This window comes from Rhinolophus sinicus, linkage group LG04, assembly GCF_036562045.2.
Source record: "Rhinolophus sinicus isolate RSC01 linkage group LG04, ASM3656204v1, whole genome shotgun sequence".
Taxonomy (NCBI): domain Eukaryota; kingdom Metazoa; phylum Chordata; class Mammalia; order Chiroptera; family Rhinolophidae; genus Rhinolophus; species Rhinolophus sinicus.
In genome coordinates this window covers 97894607-97922497 of record NC_133754.1, presented here as the reverse complement: position 1 = coordinate 97922497, position 27891 = coordinate 97894607, and the positions used below count along the sequence as shown (strand labels likewise).

Sequence of the window (27891 nt, the reverse complement as noted above, 5' to 3'; positions counted from 1 at the left end):
GAAGAAGAAGAGACTTCAAAAGGTGATCAGGATGATTCTTCCGCTGAGGATGCCCGTAAACTCAGCGCTTCTGTCTCTGGCTGGCTTCCGGATTCTTACGGAGAGCATGCCTTGTAGCTACCGCCTGAGAAAACTCAAGAGTGCAGGAAGGCTGCCCTGGGAGGCCAGGGCTTGTCTGTAGGGTGGGCTGGGGGCTGACTGAGGACATGGCTGGGCAACAGGCAGCAGGTGGGAGTGAAGGCAGAACCAGCAGGCGAAGCTGACCCAGCACAGACAGTCTTCCACAGGGGACTCTTGTCTACTCGCTTACCTTCATCTCTAACAAAATCAAACCCACAAACCTCAAAATCCTACCCTGTATGGCAGCCATAGGCAGCAGTCCCCAGGTCAGTGTAAGCTCATCTAGCTGGGTACAGAGCAGGTGTGTCCTGAGCAGGAAGGCAGGAGCAAGCCTGGAGAGGGAGCTGCTGGCTTGTTTGGGCCCTGGGCCCAGTGCACTTGAACTTCCTCACGATGGGTTTCCACACAAGGAGGCTTTACTTTGAGGCTCGCTGCTTTAGAGGCTACTCGGATATGAAGGGGAAATGCCTCTTCTCAACCCCGTCCATCTCAGAGCTTGTAGATTTTCCAGGAGTTGCTAGGATCAGAGATGACCAGGGCCCAGGAAACCTCTGTATCTGGCTGCTAAGGGTGGCTCCCGACCTCTTGCCTCTGTCTCTGCCTCCTTCGCTCTCCGGTAGTGCTGAGCCATCAGCCTTTCCCAGCACAAGTGCTCTTTGTGCAGTGTCCTTGCTGCACTTCTAGAAGAGACGTCTTGCCTTGGGATGTTTCAAAGCAAATCTAGCAAATAACACTGTCTCCTTCAGCAACAAGGCTGTGTACTGTAGGCATCTTGGACAATTTTCATTCTTCGGTCTTTTAAAGGGAACATTTTGTGGAGGGGGCCCCACAACAGCTGTCTTTGGCTCCAATGTGCTGCTGGAATGGTGGTGTCTGCCATGGCTCAGTGCCACCCCAGGCCCATGCTTCTCAACCCGACAGAAATGGCTCTGGTCCCAAGTAATGGGCACATCTTGTAAGTGCTTTTCATGAATCCTTCTGGGGCAGGCTGATGACTACGGAGCTCCCCACCTTGAAGAGGGCTCTCCCACCTGTTCTGCTTTCATCTGGGATCCGGGGCCCAGGGCCTGAGGCACTAGGGGCAAGAAGGGCCAGTTCTAATCCTTGCTTGGCAGGAATTCAGTCATGGGACAGTGCGCTCTTTCTCTCTGGCTCTTCCTGGTTTACTTTTCTGTAAAACAAACACCTGGACCAGGTGAGGTCCTGGTTCTCACAGCTCCAGTCCTCCATACGGGCACCAAGGCTTGTCCTGGCTAACTGTACCCTGGCCACAGAACCCTCTCTTTTGTTCAGGGCTGACACTGGGCACCAATGCGGGAGTCCTCTACCTCTGTGCCAGGAAAGAAAGGAGGCTGTCTCAACAATCAGTCCAATTTGCTACCTATCTTTTTGGATATATATATATATTTGTGTGTGTGTGTGTGTGTGTGTGTGTGTGTGTGTGTGTGTTGGGGAGTGGGAATGAAAAGAACTTTCTGAAGCATAAACACTGTTTGGGAGTGTCTTTTTGGGAAAGGCATTTTAGCATTTGGAATTGTCTACTCTGTTCAAATGGAAGCAGCGGAAGTCTTGCCTTTTATGTGTCCTGTGTCTCACGCATATACTGCCTGTGGCTACCAGGAAGCCAACTGCAGTGGTTTCTACTGCTTGTAGCAGTGAGGCGTCCTTGGGTGGCATCTGCCTCACCGGCACGAGGGACTTCCAGCGGGATCACTCAGCCACTCAGTCGCCAGCAGAAGTGATGGCAGAGAAGAGCTCCTGGTTCAACAGCAAATCTCTTCCCCCAGGGCGAGCAGAGCACCCAGAGTTCACTACCAAGTGGGACTCCGCCAGTTCCCATTGGTTGCACCCGCCGTCACGTTTCGAGAATGTTGTGCGCCAAGACTTCCGGAACCAGACTTTCTTAACCTCAACTGAGACTTAACGTGGACTTTGCAATTCAAGAATGAAAGGAAGATGGTCTGATGGGGTCATCTTGGGGGTGCAGGTCCCTGGCTCAGATAAAAGATTTTCCTCTTAGAAACCAGGCCCCGTGGGAGTTAGAGTTATAATGGGAGATGTTTTTTTTGGGACAACAGAGACCATAACCCTGTGCCTGCCCAGCTTGCACCCTCAGCCTGACGAAGACGCACCATCAGTCCACCAGCTTCTGCCTAATGAACATTTAACTGCTACTGGTATCCAAATAGGGAACTCTTAGCATCTCCCGCGGACATTCATCTTTCAGGAAGTCCTGGTAGCCATAAAGTACCGATGGCACATGGAGAAAGCGCCTGGTGGACCCAGCTCGTTAACTCTTCCTGGCTGGCCTCCTGAGAGATCTGCCTCCCAAGTCCTCAGCCACAGCCAGAACCCGGGGACAGAACAGAGTAGGTGGAGGGAGATGGAAGGGTAGGTGAATTTCTTAGTTATTTTGACTTTTCTTGCTAAAACATTTGGTGAAGTCTATAAAATCATGCCTTTTTCCCCATTATTTTGGAATAAAACTCCCCTTAGGTAGCATTCCTTCGAATTTGAGATCTGATAACATCTTAATGAAAGTAGTAGTTTCCTGCCTGGAAAAATATTCCTAACAGCAATAGAAATGGGGAAGACCATGGATGGTAAGGGTGTTAGACCATGTAGCTGATCTCAGTTACAAACTCTGGGTGTTGGTGGCCTATAAGGAACTACAAGTACCACCAAGATTAGAGATTTTTGTCAAGTTTTCTGGGAAGAGTGAGGCCTCAGACAGCTAAAGGATGGAGCCAGGAGGGACGTGCAGGGGCCGAGACGAGCTACACAGAACTTCCTGCACGTGGTTCTAGCTGCTTGATGGACTTCTCTGGTTGTTAATGACAGAAACATTCGATCAGGTTCTTACTACTTGTTGCTGAATGTTCATAAAATGTGGTGTCACTTCAGAAGAGTTTTTATTTCTTGTACTTGTTAGAAATTATTTTTTGTCCTTCAAAATACTGCGAGTTAAGCAAAATGTTTAGCAGTGGTTTTAAGACATTTACGACTCCCCCACAAAAGTTCTCACTTGGTCTTGGATCTGTACAGTTGACTCTTGAACAGCATGGGTTTGAACTGTGCAGGTCCACTTATATGAAATTTTTTTTCAATAAATACTGTAAATGTATTTTCTTATGCTTTTGTTAATAATAGTTTCTTTTCTCTAGCTTACTTTATTGTAAGAATACAGTATATAATAAATATAACATGCAAAACGTGTGTTAATGGGCAACTTATGTTATCGATAAGGCTTCTGGTCAATAGTAGGCTCTTAATAGTTAAGTGTTTGGGGAGTGAAAAGTTACATACAAATTTTTCACTGTGTGAGGAGGATGGCAGCCCTAACTCCTGCATTGCTCAAGGGTCAACTGTATATACAGAGGTGCCAAAAAAGTGTATACACATTTTAAGAAAGGAAAACTGTGTTAAAATTGTAATACTCAATATATACCAATAACAAAAGGTGAATACAAGTCACATTTGACTTCAGCAATTCCAAGAGGCGCTCAAAGTGGTTACTATCAGCGTAATTTTAATACAGTTTTTTCCTTTCTTAAAATGTGTACACATTTTTTTGGCACCCTCTGTATATTACATACATTCTTTGTATGGTTACTTTGAAACATTTATGAGACAAGCAGCGAGGCTCCATGCATGAACCAGTATGCGCTTTCTCTGTGTCTCGTACAGATAGAGTACTTTACATACTTCATCGTGAAGCCTCACAAAGACTGAGTAAGATTATATTACTACAATTCTATTTTCTTTCCCCAGAGAACAGAATTTTAGAGAAATATGTAAGTTACCCAAAGTTACTCAACTAGTGGCAGAAAAAAAAAATAGTAATACCTAATACTTACTGGAATCTGTATTGCCAGGCACGATTCTGGGCATATGTATGATCTCATTTAATCCTCCCAATAACCCCAGGTATGTTCTCAGATCATCACCATTTTATAAATGTGGAAACAGAGAGGGTAACTTGCCTAAGATCACAAAAACGTGGCTGAGCCAGGACACGACCCCAGGCAGCTCAGATGTAGAGGCGGGGCTCCACACACCTCACTCCTAGGATTTCCCCTTCATGCCTCCTGACTTGACCTCTCTCTCGGATCACAGCTGTGATCCAGATTGCTGGGCCACGCTGGGCCAGTTACTCTACTGAGCTGAGCCTTGGCCAGGTGCTCTGGTGCTGACACCACCAACCTCCTGGGGTCATGGAGCGCGAAAGGACACCAAGCACGTGAGGCTCAGGCTCCTTTCTCCCATGTTGATATTCCCCATGGGAAAGTGAGGAGAGGGAGCGGATTACTGAAAGACAATGATATTCCATCCCTCTTCTTCTCTCTCCACTGAGAAAGTCTATGAAGATCTAGTGACAGGTGGAGCTCAACTGAACTCGACATAGCTCCTTGAATACCTTTTTTATGGGTACAATGATTCTTCACTTTTCCTAAACTGTTCTTGGTCTATTGGTTGTTCCCTTCTCAACTCCTCAGGGAGAGAAAGGAGGGCAGGAAGTGGGGCATGGGTTGAAGAGATGGTGTGTGCACATGTAAGAGAGGGAGTGCAAGCTGGAGAGGGAGGCGGGGTTCAGAGAAGCAGAGGCAGGGACCAAGGAAAACTGGACTCTAAGGGCACCCCTCAGCTGGGAGCCAAATGGCGGGACTGCTGCAAAAAGCTCACAACCTCCCCATGACCTCCGTCACCACGTTTGTCTTTCAAGGCCTCCCCTCCCTGCTCCTAGGGGTTCTAGGGCATTCCCAGAGCCCCCTGCTTGGGTCAGGCCCCTTCGGCAGGAAGCAGGCATGGCCTCCTAATGTTCAGAGCGCTAGACATGGGGCAGCCTTCCTGGGAAAAGCAGATATATTTTGTCCCCCAGTGATTGCCATTGTTTTAATTAACATAGTGATATGAAATAAAACATGGCATATTGCTATCTTTAGGGGAAACCATTTAAAAGTAATGCTACTGAGAGACTGACAGAAGGATCTGAACCACATCCAGATTTGAAGTTTAAGGATTTTGTCATTCAGGCATTTGACTGGGTCCCAGGGAACTACCTATAGTCAAGCTGCACTTGCCTCGGGCCAAACACCCGAATTCCACTTCCAAATGTGGGCTCCAGCTTGGCAGCTGTCTCCTTCCCTGTTAACGCTACCCAGGCTATAACTGAGCCTCCCACCTTCCTGCGTGGTCGGGGTTGGCTGACCTGAGTGGGCGGCTGTGGCTACTTACGTGGGACACTCTGCTGGAGGGAACCTCCTCGGAAGAGAGTGGGGGGCGTCTTCCTGCTGAGCCTCTTTAACAAGCGGTCCCGCTCATTCATCCTACAGGTAAATCAAACACAGTCAGTCTTTAATTCATGCAGACACATCTCAAAGGAACTCGTTGAATGACTTCAGGTTCTAAAATAAAACAGACAGGGGGAAAACAGCTTCTCCACATCAAGGAAAACGTCCAGTTTCGCAAGCTGCCCCATTGTTTACAGTAGATGCTATCTCCACACTTGGAGTCCAAGGCTCCCCCTACTAAAAGGTGCTCTGTTTTCAGTCTGTCTTGTACACAACGCCTCTGAACGCTGCTTTCCTCTTAATTGAAGTTCCCTACAAGTGCCCTTTCATACCAGGCAAACACTTGGCTTCCCAGAACACTTTTGAAGAAGTGACCTGTTTCTATGGTAACGTCTTAAAAGCCTCAATCCCACCTGCAGTCACCTCTCCTCCAGCCAGGAAATGGTACTGGGGCCAGCACTTGGCCCAGGCACTTCAGGACCCCAGCCACAGACAGGCTTCTTTCTGCAGAATCTGATGCTTATGTTGAACCACGACGAAAATCCAGGTGATTTTCTTTGAAAACACAAGGATTAGGGGCTCTTCCTGCCTTTTCTGAAATGGCTCCCTCTAAGGCTGCCACAGCCGGGAACAGATACGGAGCTCTCCTGCAGCCACCTTCACTCCTATACACTGAAGTGGGGGCTTGAAAATTATCCAGGGGGGCCGACGTGCTTAGATTTCTTACCGTCAGGAAGTCACTTTGCTTGTCCCCAAAGCAGTTTCTGGTGTACAGGAGGTTGCCAACACCCTCCCTCTGTGATGGGCTGTACGTGTCCGCACACATTCATATGTTGAAGTTCTAACCCCTAGTACCTCAGAATGTGACTGTTTGAAGACAGGGTCTGTAAAGATTTGACTACATTATGATGAGTGATTAGGCTGGGCCTCAATCCAGTATGACTGGTGTCCTCATGAGGAGAGGAGATGAGGACACAGACACATGCAGAGGGCAAGGACCACGTGAAGACAAAGGAAGAAGATGGATGTCTATAAGCCAAAGGGAGAGGGCTCAGGAGGAACCAACCCTGCTGACGCCTTGATCTTGGACTTCCAGACCCCAGAACTGTGAGACAATAACTTTCTGTTGTTTAAACACCCGAGTCAGTGGTATTTATGATACGGCAGCAAATACACCCCCAATCTGCCGTTTGTGGGAACCTGAGAGTTGTTTAAGGAGCTATAGTGGTTTGTGAGTCAAAGCACCTCCCCCCACCCTGACTATGAGCCTCAAGTCTGAGGAGAACCTTTCCCTGACCAGAGTCCACTTCATAACTCTCCAAGGTCCTTCGAAGGACCTACAGGACCCTGTGTATTCTCAATAGTTCTGGCTAACGTTCATTTTACACTTGGGTTTCCAGAAGAGAGTGTTTTCTGATTCTCTTGGTTGAAAGGAAAATGTTTAATTCATCACTAATTAAGAGTGAGCCTCAGCCAGCTATGCTTGGCAAAATGTCTGATGGCTGATGAGGAAAAACATTTTTTCCCTCCCTTCACACTGGCTTTCCCTTCCCTCTTGTATCTTTCTCTTCCATGGGCTAAATTCATCTCACTGGGCCCTGCTGAGCCACGGTCATGGACTGCAGGGCCCAGCAGATGAATGAGGAGGGAGCCTGGGAGCGCCAGTCCCTCTGTGGGGCCGCCATTGCCTGACTGGCTGCAGCGCCCCCTGCTGGCTGGTTTCAGGATGGGGGAGTGACCCAGCCCAGCCATGATGCCTGGCTGGAAGACGCTGTGTGGAGAAGGGCTCCCTGAGGGCTGGGCTGCAGCACCCCAGGGCAGCATTCCCAGCCAACATGGCTGAAGAAGGCACTCTCTCCCCAGGATCCTAGGGGACAGACACAGGGCTACACTCTGCCACCAGGCCCCTCCTCTGCTCTGGCTGTTTCTGGTCCAGGAGGTCCTCCTAGCGATGGGGCTTATGAGAACTTCACAGAACCACACAAGCGGGCCTTTGAAATCCTACATCTTGGTCTCTCACTGGGCAGGTGAGGAGACTCGATGTGACAAACACAAAGGTCATCGGGCAGCTTGCTGGCAGTGCGAGGCAGGTGTTCCCAATACCAACATGGAATGGCATATGTGTTTCTCTCTCTTCCATTTTTTTGTAATGAAATATTAGAAACACACAGAAACAGTCAGAAACCAGTACAGCAAGTGTGCACTGACCCACTCAGCTCTAGCAAATGGTAGCACCACTCTGACGCCATGCTTCAAAGAGTGGTTCTACCCTTCCTCCCACATGGTGAGGGGTCCATGGGGCCAAGGAGACAGGTCCACCCAGAGCTCATGTCTGTCCCCACCCAAGGTATTTGGGACTCTGGAGGTCTCTGCTCAGTGATCCCCAAACTGGCACACAAGTCTAACCAACTCCCTTGCGACCTCCATCCCCCTAAAAGTAGACCAGATAACTAGTGTCCATGTTCCCAGGCCTGTGGCAGTGGCCAAGGGGTGGTTTTCTGCACCGGATGTGTTGACTGAGATGTCCACACACGTGTGCACACATCCTTCCCTGCGCAGGACAGAGCTGGTTCAGACCTCGGAGAATCTGGGAACCACTGTCATGTTACGAAGGTATATTCGTCAAGGTATACAGCTACATCCATCTGTCAGCTTGATTTGTAACTTCCACATACTTAGACGTGATACGTGGTCTCCTTCGTACTCGGGCACCAAGCCCTACAAGTGTCAGGAACGGGCCTGGTTCTGAGAACGACTTCAGATTGTAACAAAATAATAAAATCTCAAATATAAAGGGCTGTATACTCCTCCCTGATTCCATTCTTCTTCCTTCTGTCATAATAAAGTTAGAAGTCATCTTTCGTTCATGTTTTATACTTTTGTTCTATATGTATATACATTCACATTAATACATAATTATGTTTTAAAATATGTCTAAATTTTTTCTTCGCTCCTTCTTTTCTCCTTTCTTATTTTCTTTGTATTATCTACTCATGTAGAAGATGAGTTGATCTGTCTTTTCCTTCTGGATGCTTTTATAATTCTCTTCATCTTTGTTTTTTTGCAGTTTCATTACAACACTTAGGATGATAGGTGTAGATTTATTTTTATATCCTGTTCATTTGTCATTAGGGAAATGCAAATCAAAGAGATAGCATTTAACATCTACTAGGATGGCTATAATAGAAAATGAACTAAAAACAGAAGATAAATGTTGGAGAAGATGTGGAGAAATTGGAACCCTAGCATATTACTGGAGGGGTAATAAAATGATGCAGCCACTGTTCTTTGATAAGTTCAACATGGAATGACCATATCAGCCAGAAATTCCACTCCTAGGTATTCATCCAAAAGAAGTGAAAACAGACTCAAACAGATAGTGGTACACGTATCTATAGCAGCATTATTCAGAATTGCCAAAAAATGGAAACAATCCATTTGTCTATCAACTGATGAATGAATAAACAAAATGTATATTCATGGAATATTATGAAGCCATAAAAAGAAATGAAGTACTGCACTTGGATAAATCTTGAAAACATTATGGTAGATGAAAGAAGCCAAACCAAAAAGGACATGTACTGCATAATTCCATTGATATGAAATGTCCAGAATAGGCAAATATGTAGAGACAGAAAAAAGAGTAATGGTTGCCAGTTAGGGTGGGGAGTTGTGGGAGGAGAAGGGGAGTGACTGCTTAAAGCAGTTTTCCTTTACGAGGTTTCCTTTTGGGAGATGAAATATGTTCTAGAACTAGACAGTGGTGATGGTTTCACAACACTGCAAATATACTAATATACTAATGCCACTGAATAGTACACGTTAAAATGGTAAATGTTATGTTATGTGAACTTTACCACAGTTAAAAAAATAAAATTCAATTAAAAAACAAAAAGGAGAGGGGAATGGGTCCTGAATTAAGGTACATTCCCTCCCATCACATGACCTATTGGTTTATTTCTCCAATGGTGGGGCGATGTTGGAGTTGCTGCTTTCTTTGATGTTTTTCTATCCTAGCTTAGACAGGTATGCTGACTGGGATCTACTGCTATGAAAGGTGCACATAAAAAAAACTTCACCAAAGGTACGTGAGCTCTTGGTGTCTCCTCAATGATATTACGCAACTCCATCTTACACAAGTCCTCACACGGGGCTCTGTTTAGAAACTGACATCTCTTTGAGGAAGGGGTGTGCCCAGTCTCAGAAAATGAGCAGTGTTAGGAAGGAGTGGCAAGCTGAGAAGCCTAAAGTTGGGGACTAATAAACTCTATGTCCACATTTCTGTCAGGAGGCTATTCCTGCAAAAATCACACACGCGTAACTGCCAAAGAGCAGGAAGATGGAATTCTGTTTTTAAATCTTGTTAATTGTTACAGTTGGTAGGAATCGTTGCTGATGCCTCAACAAATCCAAAAACAAATAGCTATTTTTAGAATCTTATTTGTACATTAACTGTAGGACTGTGTTCAAAACATAAATCTGACAGTTTCCTTAGGAGAAAAGCTAACCCAAAGCTCCCTTTCCTCCAGGTAAGGCCAAACGGCTACCCAGATATCAGACTGTCGAAATTCTTACCTATGTTTAAGAAAAGGAGACGTCACCACCTCAATTGGTAACTGATTTTACTCATTATAATCTGAACAGTAGGAAATGAGAAGGCTTTGGGCTCACATATATATTGTAGAACGACCTAAGCATTTGTAGGATCAAAGACTTTGCCTTAGTTAAATCCAATTATATAATGAGGGACAATGACAAGAATAAAACAAAACAAAATAGGTTTTCCATCCTAACATTCCAGTAAGATAGGAGTTATACCCTGGATCTAGGAGTCCATCATAAATTCACTTCGATTACTACAAATTATTTTCCTTTGTCCTTTTTTGCCAATCCATACACACCTGTTTTTCAAAACTTGACTTCTCATTCATTCAGCGTTTACGCTGCCCCTGTTGCGTGTGAGACCTGGTCTTGGGAACAAGGTTACCCGAGACACAGTCTCTGCCCTCAGGAAGCTTCCTGTCTCTGAGGGGACCTCACTGAGGTGATACACGTGATCCTCCACTGTGCCTGAGAGTGGAAGCGGTCACACATGGCACAAAGTGACGGGTGCATCATGGAGTCTGCACGAGGCTCAACAGTGGTAAAGGGGGAGTGAAGAGCTCACAGTAAGTTCAGGAAGACTTCAAGAAGAGCCGACATTGAAGCTGAGTCCTGCGCACTGAGCGACTCCTTGCTGATCACCCACATGGAAACCCAGCGGGAACAATGGGTTTAGTGGGAAAGACAATGAGTCCTGTTTTGACATGAGACTTGGAGTTGCCTCTGAGGCATTCAGGAGGCCATGGGATACCAGGGGCTAGAGAGGGCCAAGCTGGAGATGCCACTTTGGACTCCTGAGCCTGTAGAAACCCATGGAGAGCTGGACGGTGAAGAGGACCTATAAGTGGTGACTCCTAGAAACACCAACATGTCATCTGTATGTTACACTAGAGGGTGTGGTCTCTCAGACGGAGACCAAGTCTCACACGTTCTCTGTACTTTGCACAGTACCTATCCTGGGCTGAGAACAGAGGACATGGTTACATACAAAATTGTACTGTGCTTTGTATTTACTGATTTGGGCTGTGGCTCACTATCTTACTCTTGTGTCTCCATAACTTGATTCTGGCATTATCTATCTTTGCATCTGTCCTCAATGCCCAGCACTGAGCTCAGGACAGGCTGGATTTTCCAATAGCAGCCAAAAAAGATTCCCCTGTATTTAAAAATGATGCAATAGGGACGTCATTCCAAGTTTCTTCCAGAGCAGGAAAGCTCACTCGGAACTCTAGAAGACACCGTGAGCAAAAATCCCCTCTGTGGCCTATACAAAGATAGGATATTATACTTTGTTCGGAAAAGAATTCAGGTTACAAAGAACAGTTGGAGGACAGTCTGGCTGAGGACAGGATAGGGTTCAAGGTTACCTGACTTAATACAAATTCCATTCCAAAAATAAAAAAGATAGATTCCTCTAGTTCTCCCTGGTCTCAAGTCTCCTCTGACCATCAAAACTGGGAACTGGAGGGAAGAAAGGCTTGTGCTACCACTGTGTTTATTTTTTCTGTTCCAGACAAAGTAAGTAGACCATTCTGGGTGTTGGAAGAAATCTCATTCTTTTTACATTGGGGGATTTCCTGTCAAAACGAAGAGTTTAGTCAGAGTTGTAGTACCAAATGCGGCAATGAATTTGCAAGGGGAAACAGCAGATTCACAGCCAGAAAATATATGGGATCTGCCTGTCAGCAACCATCCCAGGTCAGAACACAGGTGATGTGTGCGGAAGCTAACTGTGCTGATGGACATAACTGCCTCGGAAGCCTTTAACAAACAGAGGGGCAGGGGACATTGAAAAGATTTAATAGCAAAAAATAGATACATGCAATCCTTTTCCACTGTGCCTGACAGCTGGAGCGGTAACTTGAATAAACCAGTGAGGTTAGGAAGAGAGTTTGACAAGAACTGGAAACTAGCTACTAGCAACCACACGTCTGTTCCTTTAACTGAAACAGCAACTTAGTAAAATTGGTAAAAATGGCTTCTTCTGAAAATTAGTCCTATATACTATATCCTACCCTATTTTTTAAAGGTAGCAAAATCCCATTATTAAATTTTAAAAAGCTTGCTATTTGAAAAGAACATATAGTTAGCAAACCTCTAGCAAGATTTACAAAAAAAGGGGCGAAGGGAGGAATATAAATTATTACCAACATTAGGAATGATATGGGATATCACTGCAGACCAGGGACATCAAAAGAATAATTGGGGACTACTGCAAACAATTCTATACACATAAATTCGACCAATTCCTTGAAAAACGAAAGCTATAAAAACTCACACAATTTGAAATTGTTTGAATATCCCTGTAACTATTAAGCAAATTCAATTCAAAATTTAAAAATCTTCCAAAAAGAAATGTCCAGGCCTAGATAATTTCACTGGAGAATTCTACCAAATACATTTAAAGAAGAATTAATATTAATTCTATACAATCTCTTCCAGGAAATTGAAGAGGAAGGGACAATTCCCAAATCATTTATGAAGCTAGTATTACCCTGATACCAAAGATATTACCATACAAAGATATTATCCCAAAAAATAAAACCATAGTCCAATATCCCTCATGAATATGGATGTAAAATTTCTGAACAAAATATCAGTAAATGCAATTCAACAATATATAACAAGAATTATACAACATGACCAAGTAGAGTTTATTCTAGGGATGCACAGCTTGTTCAATATTCAAAAATCAGTCAGTGTAATCCACAATATTAAGACATTTAAGAGGAAAAGAAAAATCACACGAACATATCAGCTGATTTTAAAGTAGCATTTTACAAGTTTCAGTATCCATTCATGGTTTAAAAAACAAAATCTCTTAGCAAATTAGGAATAGAGGGGAACTTCCTCAACTTGACAGAGAGCATCTACAAAAAATGTTCAGCTAACACCATACTTTACGATGAAAGACTAAATGCTTTCTCCCTAAGATTGGGAACAAGGCAAAAATGTCCATTCTCACCACTCTTATTCAACATACTGCTGGAAGTTCTAGCCAGTGCCACAGGCAAGAAAAGGAAACAAAAAACATATGGATCAGAAAGGAGAAATAAAAACACTCCTATGGGCAGATGACATGACTGTCTAGAAAATACCAAGAAATATAAATATATAAATATGAAAAGACCACACACATGTACGAGGTCGGACAATTAAGTTCGTGAACTCATCCTAGGAAAAGTGCTACATACCTCATTGCTGAATATCACTACAGTCACCTTCGAAGTACTCCCCTTGGGAAGCTACGTACCAACACCAGCACCTAGTTCACCTTTCAAAGCCATTTTGGAACTCTTTTTCTGGAATGGCCATCAGAGCTGTCATCGTATTACCCTTGATGTCCTGAATGTCATCAAAATGTCTTCCTTTCAATATTTCCTTTATCTTCGGGTAAAGAAAGAAGTCACTGGGGGCCAGACCAGGCAGGTAGGGAGGGTGTTCCAATACAGTTATTTGTTTACTGGCTAAAACCTCCCTCACAGACAGTGTGAGCTGGTGCATTGTCGTGATGCAAGAACCATGAATTGTTGGCGAAAAGTTCAGGTCATTTTCATCTAAATTTTTCATGCAGCCTTTCAGCACTCCCAAATGGTAAACTTAGTTAACTGTTTGTCCAGTTGGTACAAATTCATAATGAACAATCCCTCTGATATCAAAAAAGTTTAGCAAGTTCGTGAACTTAATTGTCAGACCTTCATATACATATGAACTAATTAAGTGAGTTCAGCAAGGTTGCATGATATAAGGCCAACACATAGAAATCAATTGTATTTCTTATACTAGCAATGAACATATAGATCCTGAAGTTAAAAATACAATGAAATTTATGATTGCTCAAAAAAAAGAAATGCTTAGGTAGAAATCTAGCAAACCACATAGAAGATTTGTATGCTGAAAACTACACAATGCTGATGAAAGAAACCATTGAAGATCTAAATAAATGGAGAGAAATACTATTTTCAGGGATTGGAGGACTCAACATACCAAAGACATTAATTCTCCCCCAAACTAATACAAAGTTTTAATGCAATTCCTATCAAAATATCAAGATTTTAAAATAGATATGGACAAAACTATTCTAAAAACTATATGAAAAGACAAAGGAACTAGAATTGTTAAAGTGATTTGAAAAGAATAAAATGGAAGGAATCATTCTAGCTTAAGACTTAAGATATACTAATCAGGAAGTAAACCCACTCAAACATACCCATTTAATTTTTGACAAAGGTATAAAAGCAATTGAATGGAAGAAAAATACTCTTTTCAATAGAAGGTGCTGGAGTAATTATGTGTATAGAGGCCAAAAAAATCCCCAAAACAAAACCTCTATTTAAGTCTCACACCTTATACAAATATTAATTCAACATGAATCACAAACTTAAAAATAAAATATAAAACTATATAACTATTAGAAAAAAATAGAACAATATCTTTGGGATCTAGGACTATGCAAAGCGTTTTTAGGCTTGATATCAAAAGCATAATTCATAAAGAAAAAATGATCAATTTGGCCTTCATCAAAATTTAAAACTTTTTTCCCCCAGGAAAGATTCTTTTAAGAGGCTGAAAGAACAAGAGTGGGAGAAAATATTCGTCAAGCAGATAATCTGACAAAGGACTAAGGTCTAGAATATATAAAGAACTTTCAAAACTCAACAGAAAAAACCCCAAATAATCCAATTAAAAATGGGCAAAAGACATGAAGAGATGTTTCATCAGAAAGGATACACAGATGGCCAATATGCACATGAAAAGATGTTCAACATTATTAGCAACTAGGGAAATTAAAATTAAAACCACAATGAGCTATTACTACATACCCATCACAAATGCTAACATTGAAAAAAATAGTGACCACACCAAATGCTGGCAAGGATGTGAAAAAACTGGATCATTCATACATTGCTGGTGGGAATGTAAAATGGCCTGGCTTCTCTGCAAAACAGTTAGGTAATTCCTTAAAAAAGCAAACACACCACACAACCTGTGACCGTATTAAAAAACCATTGAACTATACATTTTAAGAATGTATCTGAAGATGGGGAAGCTGGATGGCTCACTTGGTTAGAGCGTGAGCGCTGAACAACAGGGTTGCCAGTTCGATTCCCACATCGGCCAGTGAACTGCACCCTCCACAACAAGATTGAAGACAACGAGCTGCCACTGAGCTGCCGGAGGGGAGGCTGGATGGTTCAGTTGGTTAGAGCATGAGCTCTCAACAACAAGGCTGCTGGTTCAATTCCCGCATGGAATGGTGGGCTGTGCCCCCTGCAACTAAGATTGAAAACGGCAACTGGACTTGGAGCTGAGCTGTGCCCTCCACAACTAGATAGAAGGACAATGACTTGGAGCTGATGGGCCCCTGGAGACACTGTTCCCTAATATTCCCCAATAAAATTAAAAAAAAAAAAAAAAAAGGATAGCATCTTATCTTAAAAAAAAAAAGATCTCTGAATGTTCAAGGCAAATAGTCCTATGTTTGCTTAAGTGGGTAGAAGCACTAAGAATTCTCCCTGTAATAAATTAAAGGACCAGACTATTTGGACTAAAAAACCAACGCACAAAATCCATTTGTGAGCATTTATGAGCGGAATGGATGGTTTGGTTGTGATTCTTTAAAGGTAGTGAATCGGAAAAGCAGCGTTTTCTCTTCAGGATGTTTGAGGTCCATCCCGGGCAGGAGCGGCACCCTCCTCATAAGCTTTCATCCAGCTCAGAATTACTCAAGCACACCTCATCCGGACTTTTCCCCCCTAGTTTTCACCAAGAGTGTTTTTACTACCATGTTTCCCTGAAAATAAGACCTAGCCAGACCATCAGCTCTCATGCGTCTTTTGGAGCAAAAATTAATATAAGACCTGGTCTTATTTTACTTATTTTACTATTTACTTATAGTAAAATATGACTGGGTCTTATATAATATAATATGATATGATGTGATATGATATGATATGATATGATATGATATATGATACCAGGTCTTATATTAATTTTTGTTCCAAAAGACGTATTAGAGCTGATGGTCTGGCTAGGCCTTATTTTTTGGGAAACAGGGTATTTTGTGTTTTTCGGCAGCTATCCTTTCTAAGCAGTGGGAAGAAATACAAGATCGCTGAGCTGAGTTTAGCAGGGCGCGGGAGACCTCATCCATCTCCTGCAGGCACCCTACCCGAGGGAGAGGCTGTCCACCACAGGCAGAGCCGTCTGACCTCATTAACTGAGCAGGCAAAGTCGAATTTGAATGACAGCCCCGGCACATATGGAAACCATTACCTCATCCCACGACTTGTAATGAGGTGGTGAGGCTCCTCTTAAACAAGGCTTAGCTCCGTGGTCCAGTGTGTGAGCCTATGGAAGGTCAGGTCAGAGTCATGGGGCTGTTAGGAACAGATAAATTAGCGGGGCACCTGGCTGACCCAGACAGGCCTCGGTGGGATGCTGCATGGGGGGGGATGAGAAGCCCCAGGTGTGATGGAGCAAGTGACGAGCAGTCAGGGTTCCGTGCATTTCTCCATAGGGATGTTTGGGGAAAGGACGAGACAAAACAACAAAACAGTGGTGAAGCGCCATGCTAATCAGGGAGATGCAGCTTTCCAAGAGGGAGGTCTGTTAAAGTTATATCCACTTATTGGACTGTGCCAATTACCTGCTCAAAACACACTAACTGCGAGCCTCGGCCTCCTGTCAAACCCAGGTCCCCACTATGCTTCCCCTCCCTCCCTCTGCTCCAGCCTCATGCCCTTCCTTGCCACTCCTGCAACACTCTAAATAGTTTCCTACCTCAGGGCCTTTGCACTTGCCTGAGGTTTCTTCCCACGGGGCTCTCTCCCTTAGTTTACTCAGAGCAGCCTCCTCAGACCAGCTTACTATAAAACCTGCCCTCCTCCTCACTCTACCCTGTACCCTGATTTGTTTTCCTTTATCTCTCTTTTCACTACACATCTCGTGCTTACTGCTGTTAACCACTAGAAGGTAAGTTCTGTGAGGGCAGGGATTTTGTTTCTTGTTCACAGTTAGATGCCCAGCACCAAAAGCAGTGCCTAGTACATAGCAGATGCTCAAGAACTATGTGTTGAAGGACTGAAGAAATGAAGAGATGAATAATAAATGCAGACGGGGCCAAAGTACAAAAGCAAAGATAAAGATGGAAATGGTAAGGCACAGGGCCCTTTGTCTTTCTCCATCAAGGCCCCTGATAGCAGGGCCTCTTCTGGGGGAGGAGGAGGAGGAGCAGGCATGACCTTCCAGGACCTCGTCACAGGAGCTTCTTTTTTAAAAAACAGAATTTCCAGGGCCACGGGACTACCAAGTCTACAGTCTAATTTTGCCAAAGAAGAGCTGACACTTAGACAGATGCACCATCTGGCTGCACCACACATGGAAACTGCACACTTCAGCCCAGGTCCAAAGTTCGCCTCACATGAAGTTTGAACACAACAGCTTCGTTTAGGGTGTTAAACGAATGAAACAAGGAAGCCCTCAGACTGACGTGGCTCTAATGCTGTAGCAGCTTGTATAAGTGAACCAAAATGTAAGCCTGTAAATGCCTCAAGGTTACAAAATCGAAACCTACGCACAACCAATCACAAACAGCCAACTGGGTTTTAAGATATACACGGTCAGTAATTTCCTTACGGTGCGTCCGCCTTTCCTCTGTAAGAGTCTCCCTGAGCGCCTGTTGTTCCGCTCCCGGACGCTTCTGATTTGGGGTTGCCTGATTCGAACAGATTTTTGCTCACATAAGCTCTTAAAAATTTTAATATGCCTCAGATTATCTTTTAAGAAGTATGTGAAGTGATGAAGGAGGGAAGAAAAGATGAAGGAGGGTGGAAAGGATATTTATAAAAAAGCAATGATAATTTTAAAGGTGTTTGATGGTCACAGATAATAACTGGAGGCAAGAAATAGCACAGGATCCTCCAAGGAAGCAAAGGAAAATTCAGGCCAGGTATTAAGGGTGGTTTTTGGACAAGAAAGCATATTGGGCTAAAATATAATTTCCCGAGCGTAGTTGGCAACTTGGTCACGTAAAATATTGAAAATTAAATGTGACTCGGAAAAGCATCTGATGTGTGAAGGGAAAGACACGCGGATAATGGCTGAATAATATTTTTTTAATCAATTAAATCCCTTGACTGTACAGTTGCCCTTATCTGTGAAAAATAAAACAAATTTGCCTATTAGAGTTTAAGATTTGGATCAGGTTTGAAACCGTTCTTTCTTATCACTGTTATTTTATTTTAAAATAGCAAGCTTTCTAGCAGGCCCATGAATCTGCAAATTAAGTACAATAAAAGTAACTTTCCTGGATCATTTCTCCTCTTTTCCTAGCACCCCCTCCAATACACACAGGGTCTGGGTAATAAACATCTGACTTCACAAATTCAAATAAGCATCTAAACAAACAGAATAATTCAAAGCTGGCCCCAAAGCTCCCCGCCCCCCCAACTCAATTGTTGAAGTAATTAAAGAAAGATGAACTTCACTACCGATTAACCTCTTAAACACTAATTAAAGATAATGAGGGTTCAAGGTGCTTGGCATAGCCTGACCTCTATGTTCTCCCAGCGCGCACAAAAAGGAAAGGGATAAAGCGGGTGCAGGTGCCTGCGTCGTGCTGTCTCCCTGGGAAAATGCATGCATGGCCCAATCGGTGGGACGACAATAACCTCTCTTGATAAGAATTACAGAGGAAATTTTGCCTAGGGTACTTGTTTAGAGCACTTCATACCATGAGTGAGTCACTCAAAGTTCAGCCCAGCTCAGGGAGGGAGCCAGAGGACTTCACGAAATGGTTTTTCAAACTACAGCACTTTAGTCATGTTTTGGAGCTGCTTAAATTCTGTTCTGGAACAAGGTGGGGTGTGTGTGACTAAGACGTAATAAAGGGGGGAATGGACTCGTGGTCCTGAGTCCTCTGGAGTCTCGCTAGGCCACCACCGACATTTGGAAGCATTTTCCTCCCATCCTTCACCCACTTTGTCCCAAGGGGAGGGATGCAATATTATAATAGCAACGGAGTCAGACGGACTCAGAGAAAGCCCTAGAAACAAGTAATTTGTGTGCACGTGGGCTTCCCTCCCTTTTCCGATGAATGTGTTCTAAGTAGGATGTGGCATGAAGCCTAGACATTCCTACATGTCATAACTACAGTGACCATAGATTGGAGGCTGAGCTGAAGGAGTCAAAAATGTGTGGCTGCCACTCTCATCACGTTCGCGCAAGGCCTTCCCCTGGCCCTGCATGCAGGTGTGGGAGCCCAGTGTGTTCACTTTCAGAGCAGAGAAGGCATCTGAGTGTGTGACGCTACAGGACAGGTGGTGAATGCTGCCAGCCGAGGCGGATGCCCACGCTTAGCCAGCTGGGCCTGGACATGTAGGTGTTTGAGCTGGAGCTTCCTCTGTCACTAATCTGTGACAGGTCTCCATTAACTAACTAGCTGAGTTGCTTTGGAGTTGGAGCTAAAATTTCATTTTCCATCCACAATCCTAGATGGCTACTTTACAACTATGTTTCCTATGGCCATGTAGCTTGGCTGAATATCTGAAAATGTCTCTTGAAAAAAAATGCATCCTTCAAAAATTAACCCATACTCTTCAGCAGGTGACTGTAAACAGTGGGTTTTCACATCAGCGACATGAAGAGAGCAAGTGTGCGGTCATTTTTCAACTGAGACCACACCTGCGGAGAAATTCAATGTGGAACAAGCAAGAAGCACACCACTGATGCCGTCTTCATTTTCCTGTTGATTGTTGAGAGTTAAGGTAAACAGAAAGGGAAAATTAACATTCTGGTGCTGTTTAAAGACTGATCAGATGGAGATCCAGACCTGGGTTGCAGGGGGCCATGAAATGTGACCCCCAACTTCACTTGGCTCATGGCCATGGCGGTTTGGGCCACACATCAAATCCTCCCTGGGCCTCATTTTTAAAGAAGTGTCATCCAGGTGGAGATGGGAAGTGAGGCAATGCCACACTGACCCCGCCAGGGTCTTCTTTCCTTACTTTTAAAGCAGGGCTTACTGAAAACTGACAAGCATGTGGATGACAACACGAAGGGGGTCTTCGGAGGTCAGGCCCTTGCTGTCTCCCAGGCAGTCCCGTTGTTAAACCTGTCTGGTGCTTCTGGCAAAACATTTATTTTAAAATTTCAGGGCAGCTGATGGCTCAGTTGGTTAGAGCGTGAGCTCTCAACAACAAGGTTGCCTGTTCAATTCCCGCATGGGATGGTGGGCTGTGCCCCCTGCCACTAAAGATTGAAAACAACGAGCTGAGCTGCGCCCTCCACAACTAGATTGAAGGACAACGACTTGGAGCTCATGGGCCCTGGAGAAACACACTGTTTCCCAATATTCTCCAATAAAAAAAAGAAAAGATTAAAAACTAATAATAAATAAAATTTCAAAATAAGACGATTGTTTATGTCATTGCTTGCTTATGTTTCCCAGTTTGAAGAAGAGCTCTCATCGAAAAGACTGGCCTGGACCCCACGATGTAAGGCTGTCCTGACAGGTCTGGCTAGATTACTTGACTAGCAGCCTGTGGAAAGATTCATTGCAACTGATGTGGGGATAGCATTGTGAAAGACATGGTAAGAAATAAAAATGTAAGGGGCACAGGAGAGAGAAGACACATTTCCCTTTCCTTTCCCAATGGGAAAAAATCTTTGGATTATGAATTTTTTAAAGAATGAATTGAATGTTTGATATTAATCACTCATATATTGGTACTTGGCCTCTCTCTGGGTCATCCATAAAAATTATGAAATAGCAGCTTAAAGCCACAACATATCCCCAAGGTTTGACCACTGCACTTCCTGAATGGATAACCAGTATACACGTAGGAGATGCTGAAATCTAAGAGTAACATGCATCTCTGCTCTGGGAAGCAACATTGTTTTTCTAAGTTAAAGAATGACAGTCTTCAGGGGGGTTGGTGCACCCCTTCAAAATCGAATGCGAAACTGACCCATAGGGAGAGGTTTCATCAGATTACCAGAGGCCGGAAGTAGACTTTTCTTGCCTCCCCTGCTAACAAGCTCTCAGAGTGACACCCCCACCTTCCCGCAGAGACGGATTCTGGTAAGCCAGGCCTCACCCAGTCCACACGGCATCTCCCTGACTGTAGGGATTGGCTCAGGATGGTCCCATCAAGGAAAACAGGAACTTGTTAACTGCTTGTCAGGGGCAAACTCTCCCTCTCCCATTGGGCAAACAAGGTCGCACATGGGGTGACCACCCTGTGATCACGACAGGGGTGGGGATGGGGCAGGATGAGTATAAAGCATTGGGACAAAGTGAAAAGATGGAAAGAAACTGGGTCCTTGATGACATTCCCGGCTAGGGACCCACGGCCATGACTCTCATCCTGAAGGGCAGTTTGACCTGGGGCCTCCGTTGTCTGCAACTGAAACCATCCTATCCTGATACAAGAGTTCTTTTTCCAAAAGAATTGAGAACCACTGGCCCAAGGCAGACGTTAAGGAACCAAGAGTGTGTGCTCAGGAGAGAGAGCAGGGGAGAGACCGGAAAGGATACGGAGTGGAAGAGAGTAGATAGAACATAGCTTTTGTTCTTGGCCATGTGATCTTGAGGTACTCCTGGTGGTGGTTTTTTCAAGTGCACTTTTTGGATGTCATTTATAATGGTAATGTAGGTTTTTATTATTGTTTCCATTCTTGTAACCAGCATACATTATTTATAAATATTATACTAAAGGAACAGCTTACCCACTAGGTCTTGTATGAGCAATTGCACCCCACGTTAGCAGTGCCATGAACTCCCCAGGGCTGGGGGGTAGTTCATGGTCAGCCCAAGGGGGCATCGTTCTGAATTTGTGCATTTGGCTGCCTAGTGCATCTCTGCCAGGCAGTGACTAGCCTACCATTTTCTTTCCTCCACAAAAAGGGTGTGAGACCACTATAAGAAAATTTTTCTATACTGTTAAATTCTTCTAGAGTGGAGGTGAGGGGTGACTTTCGAACATTCTCAAATGAAATATGCACGTCCCAATGCAGCTCTGCCTGGGACAGGTCTCCCGAGGACATGTAAACTTTGTTTTTGCATGGACAAACTACAGAGACTTTGGTGAAGAAAAGCCAGGTGGCTTTTAAAAAAATATTCTCTACTTACAAGATCTCATGCTATAGCTATTTCTCGTAAGTGAGGCATTTGATGCATCCCTGTGGCTTACAGAATAAAGCCCCAGCCTCACGACAGGTCATATAATTTGGCCCTTACCTCGTTATCCAACCTAACTTCTCGCCACCATGCTGGACTCTCAGACCGTCACACTGAACCTTTCATTGTGGCTGGAAAACTCTTTACATCTGCAGAATCGTCCCCTGCAGCCATCATTACTTTACTTTCTCTCTCTCATGCGTATATATAATTGATTAATCAATTAATTAATTAATTTTTATTGGCCAACACGATCTTTGGCAAAATGCAAGGGCTCAATACATGACCTTGCCTAGATTAGCACCACCATAAAGCACCACAAAGGATGACAACACTGGCATCTCAGCAAATGTGTACAAGCAATCATGAGTGGAAAAATTCTCAGAAGCTCTACTTTTAGCCGAGCTGACCCTGGAAGCCTCGGAGGAAAAGGCACCAAGGTTCTGTCGGAGAAATCTGTTTTTATAACATAATCTTCAACAACAGGATACTATTCACTCACTCACAAGCATTAAAGAAAATCATGATACTACTTGCTCAGTGGGTGTTTTATGAGAAAGGTTTTTAAGTGTTTAGATGGAAATGGGTTACAGAAAATAAACAACCAAAAAAATCATTCAAAGTGCACTGCGTCCTGCCTGCACTGCTCACAGATGGGGGGATAAAGTTTTGGGAGAACAGATTATAAACTTCGCTGTACATTCTATGATCAGGTTTTTCTTTTGTCATTATTCCATTTCCTTTCGTTGTTCTTGTAAGTGGTAGAAGTAGATGAGAAATGCCACGCATGCACATGCACACACCCACCCCTCAGTTGTTAGCAATGTAAAAACATTTGCTGCCGACACTACCATGAACAGCAGCACAGAAAATCAAAATGGATAAACAGAAGGTGTATCTGAGCCTGTACAGCATTTCTAATGATGTCATAAGTTGGACATGCTCCAACAGAGCTATAAGAAAACAAAAGTAAGAAAACATGAAACCTATCCGTGGTCTAAGCTGCTGTGTTAACGAAAGAAAATTAATGCAAGAAATACGGCAGTGACACAACTATGACGTGAACTTGGTAGAATGATGTGGTCACGTCCTTTGAGAGTATTACATAAAAGAGAAGAGGAAGAAAACGTTGACGATAAGAAGTAATAAGAACCTAGGATCAAAAGTACATAAATAAGGATGTCTGCTGGGCCTAATCGAAGACTTTTCTGAAAGTCCTCAAAAAATTCTTTTTCTGGGATCACAAAGTGTACTTTGTCTGTAGACATTCTTTACACAAGAGAACAGAGACATATCAATTGTTTTCGAGGATGAAAGTCTATTTTCATGTCCTAATACTGAAGACACTACAGTCAAAAACGTTGAGGAACAGCAGAGATGTGGTCGTCAGCCAGATGAATCGGGAAGGCATGATTTATGGAGGCAAGAAGCAGAGGCCAAAATGCAGCCGAAATGTGTGGCTGCTGCATTTCTCTGGGCTATCAAACAAAAAGCTCACTTGGATTTTACATTGAGAAGGCACTGTCTCAAAATACAGAATATTTGTAGATGTCTGGTCAAAGACTGCAACCGATTTACCCAGCAATGCGGCAGCAGCAAGGCTTGCGCACAACCCGGCCTGACGTCTCTCTGCATTTGAGTGCTGTTGTCTTTCATCTCCTACAGCATGTGAAAGTCATGGCCTGCACTGGGAGCGTGCAGAGGACTTTGTTCCCTGCCTGTGTCAGCCTGGACAGTTCTTCACTTTTCAACAGATTTGTGAGGATGGCGAAAAGATGATAGCCTGGACGATGAGCCAATGAGCCCAAAGCCCCACATGACCAAAGTGCTTTCAGCAAGTTCCTGTCCTCCCTGCTTTTTCAAAAATCAAATGCTTTCTGAATAGGTAGGATGTAGCCAGGGGGGCAAAAGCTCTGGGTGGGTGATATACCAATGCTTTAATAAACAAAACAATTATCATTCTAGAAATACGCTGAATAGCTAAAATTTCTTCCATCCAAAATCTTGATTATTTCTGATGAACCGGCAAAAAAGAAATATCTGGTAGTATTTAAAATTTTTTATTCTATTAGTAATGAAAAGTTATATTTATCAGTAAATTCAATGAGTGTGTATAAAACTCTTACTTAGATGATACATTTTAATTTAAGTACCAAAATTATTCAATTTATAGTCCTCATTTAGATATAAACATAATACTAAAATGATTGCGTTATTTACTCTCTCTAAATTATATATTCTTACCAAAGACTTCAAAGTTTTTGAAGAATATATGCCTCTTGACTTTGTGATTAAATTGAAATACAAGGATAATTTCTGCTTTTAAGGTTACTGCACTGTTTACTATTTTTTTCAAACACTAGTGGTTTTTTTTTTCTGTTTTATTTATTTATTTATTTTTTTAAGGTAGGTGCAGCTCACAGTGGTCCATGCAGGGATCGAACCAGCAATCTTAATGTTATCAGCACCAACCAACTGAGCTAACCGGCCACCCCCAAACAAACACTAGTTTTTAATCACATTCTATATACATTAAAAATTTTAAAATATTTAACTAAAATAAGAACATAGAAATATTTCATATCAGATCTTAATGTATTAAAAATCACAAGTGATTTCAAGTGAACTTGCTTCTGTAAAGATCTCAGATTAAAGGTGCTTATATTTGATTTTATGAATTGATCACTTATTAGAAAGTCTGTGATCATATATTGCTGTTTTTTAAAAAAAACATTCTTATGTGTCCATTCATGTAAAATGAAAGTGACAATTAGCCTATTCTGCTCCAAATGGATTGTTTGACCCATGTTCCTGGCTGCATGAGTTAAATGTGTAACAAGAGAACAGTCAATTTATCATAACGCTATTTTAGAGAGTTTTAGTGCTTACATAAACTGTTGGTTGCTTCTTTATATGACGTGTACATTTACGAGTATGATAAGAAATTTAAGCAAATTTATATTATTTAGATTTAGATATTATTTAGTAATTTTAAAATCATGATATAATTATTTAATATTTACCTATTATTAATATTACTTATATTATTTTACATATGTTTAAGCAAAGACATTATTATATGAAATAAATTGAGAACAAAAAAGAAAAATTTTCTGAGACTACACGGTGAACTGTGACACATTGTTAAAACTGGCAACTAATCTTGGTGTGTGCTTACTATATAACCCAGAAGAAAATTAAAAAAAAAAAATGGGATACAGAAATGATACGAGGCATCTGTCCCCCGAAACACTTATTTCAAACTGTTGTCATTTTGAAAATCATCTCACTGTTACTACTAACTGACTTTAAAACAAATAAATGTGTTAATTTGAACTTCTATAACAAACTCATACTAATAAGTGTTATACTTTGTGTTATATGTTGGGATTTTACTTTACTTTTTGAGAATGGGAGTTTATGGCTTTAAAATGGCATGTAATCACATCTAGAAAACGGGGTCATGCTTTTCCCTTGCTTAAACCTTTTCTTTCCATGGCTCCTGGTGGCTGAAATCCAGAGCCCATCTCTTCCTACAGGTCCCGCAGTGATCAGGCCCCCCCACTGCCTGTCACATGACTTTACCCTGTAGGCACCGGCCAGACCCAGTGCGTTCCCGCTCGGGCCTTCCCATCAGCCCTTGCTGCCGCCTGCAGTGCTCCTTCCCCAGATACTCAGTGTACGTGTCACCTGGAGAGGCTTCCTTGAGCACTAAACACACGTCATCCATTCGCCATCACAAACCTCTGTTTCATTTTCCTCCTAACCGTTGTCACTGACTCTCTTGTTTATTCACTTGTTTGTTCTTTGTTACTCCCACTAGAATGTGAACTCCAATGAAGTGGGAACCTGTCTCTCTCGTCCTATGCCACACCTGGGCCTGGCACGCGTCCTCAGTTTTCAATACGTGTGTGTTGCAATGTCTTGTCTCTCATGAAGCCAATCACTGATTCTATCTGATATTGAGCCAACACATTTACTCATCAGCAAGTGTGAATTCCCAGTTATCACCACCTAGGTGCCTTAAGCCAGTCCTAACTGCTGGAGAAAGAGATAAAACACTGAATAACCGTATTATCACTGTCTTATTAGAAAGGGCAGACTTAACCTGGATTCAGTACAAAAACAAGGCTCTATGATGAGCATTGCTGTGTCCTGTGTCCCGGCCTAAAGAAAGCTGTACTCTGTGGTTCACAATCATGAGACACACCCATTTTTTTCTGCTTCTATTAATAGCAAAATCTCTCCAAAAGTCCAGTAAGTCTATTGCCAGCTGTTGTGATTCCCACTACAATGACTATCTCCTAGCTATAATTTTTACATATTCTCCACATGCTTCTCAAACACAAGGTCAAAGATGTCATATTCATCTGTACCACATGGGCCTTAACTGGCTCTCCCCGTGCCAGCCACAGAGATGGGGACCACTGCCCTTTGCAACAATGACCATGCCCGAGACTGGGGTGGACATGTTCAGAGCAGTGTCGGTTCAAAAGCAGGCATCAAATATAAATACGAAACAACCAGCACGGCCTCTCCGAGTCCTTTTTCCTCTGGAGAGTCCAATGCATCCAGGGGAGTCACAGATCCCCTTAAAAGCACTATAACTTCGCACGTGTGCTTTCAGGGTACCCGGGTGTCTCCACTTCTCTCCTCAGCCTCCCTAAGGACTTAGGAATAGTGCACAGGGAAACCAGCAGGAGAATCTGGTTATTTCTGGATTGCCTAAATAGTAACTCAGTTTCAGAGTGGGTGTTCCTGGTCACCCGTTTTCAGCCGGCTGGATCGGTTTATTCTCAGTGATCCATCACAGTTGGAGGTAGGGAAGAAAGGGGAGTCAAGCTGAAAAGCAAACAACTCACTGATAATGAAGTAGAAAAGTGATTAGCCAAGATCTTCTCAGAATCTCATGAAGAACTAACCCCTACTCGAAAGGTAAAAATATCAGTATTCAAATGATAGGACCTATACAAGGAAAAACGTTAAAAAAAAAAAATCTAACTTCTATTGTTGCTCAAATGGGTTAAACAAAACCAACTTTCAAAAATAAGGATAAAATACTATTACTTTCAAAGGGACGCAATGAGACATCAGTACTCGTTAGTCATGGGCATTAACTTCATGAGTAAAAGTGATCTTTAAAAAGGAGTCTTGTTAGCAAACAGAGAAAGTTGACATTAACTTAAGCCATAATCCAAAAAATGAATTTCTTCAAGTTATCCTCCCTACGTCACAAGGAAATTAGTCTTTCTTCCCATCTTTTCTCCACGGGTTTCACAAAAACACTGCACTTCTTTTATTACAGCAGTGAGCAGTAGCTAAGCTCTGAGTAGGTCTGATACATCTAAAGCACTGCTGAAAGGTGCAAAGACGCTCTTTTCCTGTTTCACAACAGATGACAAATGGTATTTATAAAAGTTTAAATCATCAGGCACCAGTCCATAAAAACAACAATAAGAAAAGAGCTTTTGGGATTTAGTACCCATAAAATAAGAGAGAATCAATTATTTTTAGTTGACACAGGCAGCTTAGGCATTAACTAAATGCTAATCAGGCATTTTACTTCCTTAAGAGTTTATTTTCCTTATGTTCTCCTTCCTGTGCCCAGGATGCAGTCACCAGAGACCCCTGTGTGTAAACCAGTCAGCCTTCCTGTAATCTCTTGGATCATGGATTCCCTTTGTCCATCAATGCATT

The 27891-nt window shown here is 43.0% G+C and overlaps 1 protein-coding gene across 1 annotated transcript in view; it reads right to left on the bottom strand.

The window, feature by feature from the left end:
* ATP8A2 (ATPase phospholipid transporting 8A2) overlaps window positions 1-27891 on the bottom strand; it is a 418517-nt gene that overhangs the window by 7232 nt on the left and 383394 nt on the right. The window contains exon 30 of the mRNA XM_074330045.1: window positions 5356-5447. Within this exon, the coding sequence (XP_074186146.1) occupies window positions 5356-5447 (92 nt within the window). The remainder of the gene's footprint in view (window positions 1-5355; window positions 5448-27891) is intronic.